This window comes from Ammospiza caudacuta, chromosome 11, assembly GCF_027887145.1.
Source record: "Ammospiza caudacuta isolate bAmmCau1 chromosome 11, bAmmCau1.pri, whole genome shotgun sequence".
In the NCBI taxonomy this organism is placed as follows: domain Eukaryota; kingdom Metazoa; phylum Chordata; class Aves; order Passeriformes; family Passerellidae; genus Ammospiza; species Ammospiza caudacuta.
The window spans coordinates 26,984,758-26,987,266 of record NC_080603.1 but is presented as its reverse complement, the minus strand read 5'-3'; the positions used below and the strand labels follow the sequence as shown (position 1 = coordinate 26,987,266).

Sequence of the window (2,509 nt, the reverse complement as noted above, 5' to 3'; positions counted from 1 at the left end):
ATATTAAAAATAACTCATTTTATACGTATTTTAGTAATTAAAAATCTAAACCGAACTTCTGAGTTCTTCTGAACAACTTCATTGTAGGTTCTTCTCAGCTGTAAGACACAGAAAAGAGTGTTTTAAAGGGTGGCAGTGCCACACAGGGCAGGGGACACTGCCGTCACTGCAGGGCTGTGTGTGTGTGACACTGCTGTCACTTACCGCAGGGCTCCGTGTGACACTGCTGTCCCTGCAGGGCTCTGCGTGGCACTGCCATCCCTCCGAGGTCAGGAGAAGACAATGTACACCATGAGGGCACAGCCCAGGATCCAGCCCAGCGCCAGCAGCACGGGGACAAGCAGGCGGGACAGCGGGGCCTGGGCTGGACAGAGCACAGGACACAGAGCACAGGACAAGGACACGGGACAAGGACACGGGACACGGGGTCAGTGACACTGGCAGGGACTCGCTGGGCAGATCCCACCAATGCCAGCACTGCAGGTGAGCACATCCAGGGTGCTGAGCCCTGGCTCAGCTGCTCAGCAGCCCTGGACCCAGCTCAGAGGAGCCCAGGACAGCCCCGGTTCTCTGTGGAGCACACAGGGAGCAGGACCGTGTGACACTGCCGTCACTGCGCTGGTTTGACATCTCCAAACAGCAGCAGAACTCTATGGACCCTTCTGTGGGCTCCTGCAAGCAGCACACCCTTGCCAAAAAGCAGAATAACAACCTCTGAGATCCTGTGACTTACCAGTACGCTGCACCTCTTACAGCACATCCGTACACAGGTAATGGAATGACGGGTTTCTGAAGGGATTAATAAACTGTGTAAAACTATCCACAGCACCTTGCACAGTTCAGATCGAGCAGGCAGGCTCAGAGGGGTTTGAGGACTGGCACATGGTTCTTCTGAAGCTCTGCACAGCACCCCTGTCTCACCAAAACACTGCACAGTGTGTCTGCCAGAGGGACAGACCTGCCTGTGCTGCCATGAAAATATTAAACACACAAACACATTAAAAATCCTGCCCCAAACCGGGTGCCCTTTTGCCCAGGGGAGCAAACTCAGATATCTATCAAGCTATCTCCCTAGATACCAGAGTCAGTGGTGCAAAAAAAAAAACCAGGAGAAAAGTCTTTAAAAACTTTGAACGTAGCTATGAAGATGTATTAAAAAGTTCCCTTCACAAGTGTTACCTGAGTAACTGTGCACACAGCACACAGCACAGCTACAGTTGTAAATTTAAGTGAAATAAATAAAAATTTACAACAGATATAAAATTCATTTTTATAAACTTCCTTTTCTCCTTGGAGAACTGAAGTGTGCTTACAATGGAAAGGTCATTATTGAAATTTCATTTTGCTCTGCCACTTGAGCTCTGTGGGGTTAAAATCTAAATTACTCTGCGTTCACTTGGCACTACACTTGGAGCTCAGCTCCACACAGTATAACAGAAATGCTGTCAAACAACTCATTTTACACACTGTCCTACTGTGTCAGCTAACCTGGAATGACAACTACAAAACATAAAGAAAACAAAACTGGTAGGATTCAAAAATACAGGAGGAACCCAAGCTGTTAATAGAATTAGCTTTTAAAGAGGTTACACTTTCTTGCTGAAAAGTAAATTATATCTAGTGTATCAGACAAGAGCACAGGTAGCTGAGTGTATTCACACTGCATTGCTCAGACCCATTAATTTCAGATTATTATGACATCCACATGTAATTGTGCCTCTTACCTGGTTCTGCCATTCCCCTCTGCTGGTTTAACGGCAGTTAAGGTTTGCCTCTGCAGCTGCTCTGAGAGCCCTGGGATGCTTTAAATAGAGCAATATTTGGAATGTGCTGCAGCTGCCTGGCCCACTGGTGCCAGGGGTTGGCTATAAGCATTCAATTGTCTAAAAAGGCAGGAACAAGGGCTTCAAGGTTACCTCTGCCTGTCCCTGCCACTGCACCTCTGTTTCAGAGCAGTCTGACCACAGAGGGGTCTGTTTCTTGAAGAGGGAAACAAGGCTGAAAACTGCTTTGTGGTCTCTTTATAGGCATGAAGCTCCCATGGTAAATGCAGCCAACACTCAGGAGCACCCCGTACCTCCAGCATGACAGGGACCTGCTGTGTTCTGAGCGCCCCACGCTTCTGTCATCCCTCTCCAATGGAAAACCCAGCCAAGTGCAGCTCAGGGCTCCTGTGCAGCTATCCATCCCTGTGGTCACCAGCTCAGGGCTCCCGTGCAGCTATCCATCCCTGTGGTCACCAGCTCTCTGCTCAGGGTTCCTGTGCAGCTATCCATCCCTGTGGTCACCAGCTCAGGCTCCTGTGCAGCTATCCATCCCTGTGGTCACCAGCTCAGGGCTCCCATGCAGCTATCCATCCCTGTGGTCACCAGCTCAGGGCTCCTGTGCAGCTATCCATCCCTGTGGTCACCAGCTCAGGGCTCCTGTGCAGCTATCCATCCCTGTGGTCACCAGCTCAGGGCTCCTGTGCAGCTATCCATCCCTGTGGTCACCAGCTCAGGCTCCTGTG

The 2,509-nt window shown here is 50.0% G+C and overlaps 1 protein-coding gene across 1 annotated transcript; it reads right to left on the bottom strand.

Annotated features, from left to right (window-relative positions):
* Positions 1–1,737, bottom strand: STRIT1 (small transmembrane regulator of ion transport 1). Its single transcript, XM_058812592.1, has 3 exons — positions 1,725–1,737; positions 205–364; positions 1–98 (listed from the first exon to the last, which is right to left on the bottom strand). Exons 1-2 carry the CDS (start codon positions 1,735–1,737, stop codon positions 270–272), a joined length of 108 nt encoding a protein of 35 aa, XP_058668575.1. The 3' UTR covers positions 1–98; positions 205–269.
* Between the last annotated feature and the right edge of the window lie 772 nt (positions 1,738–2,509).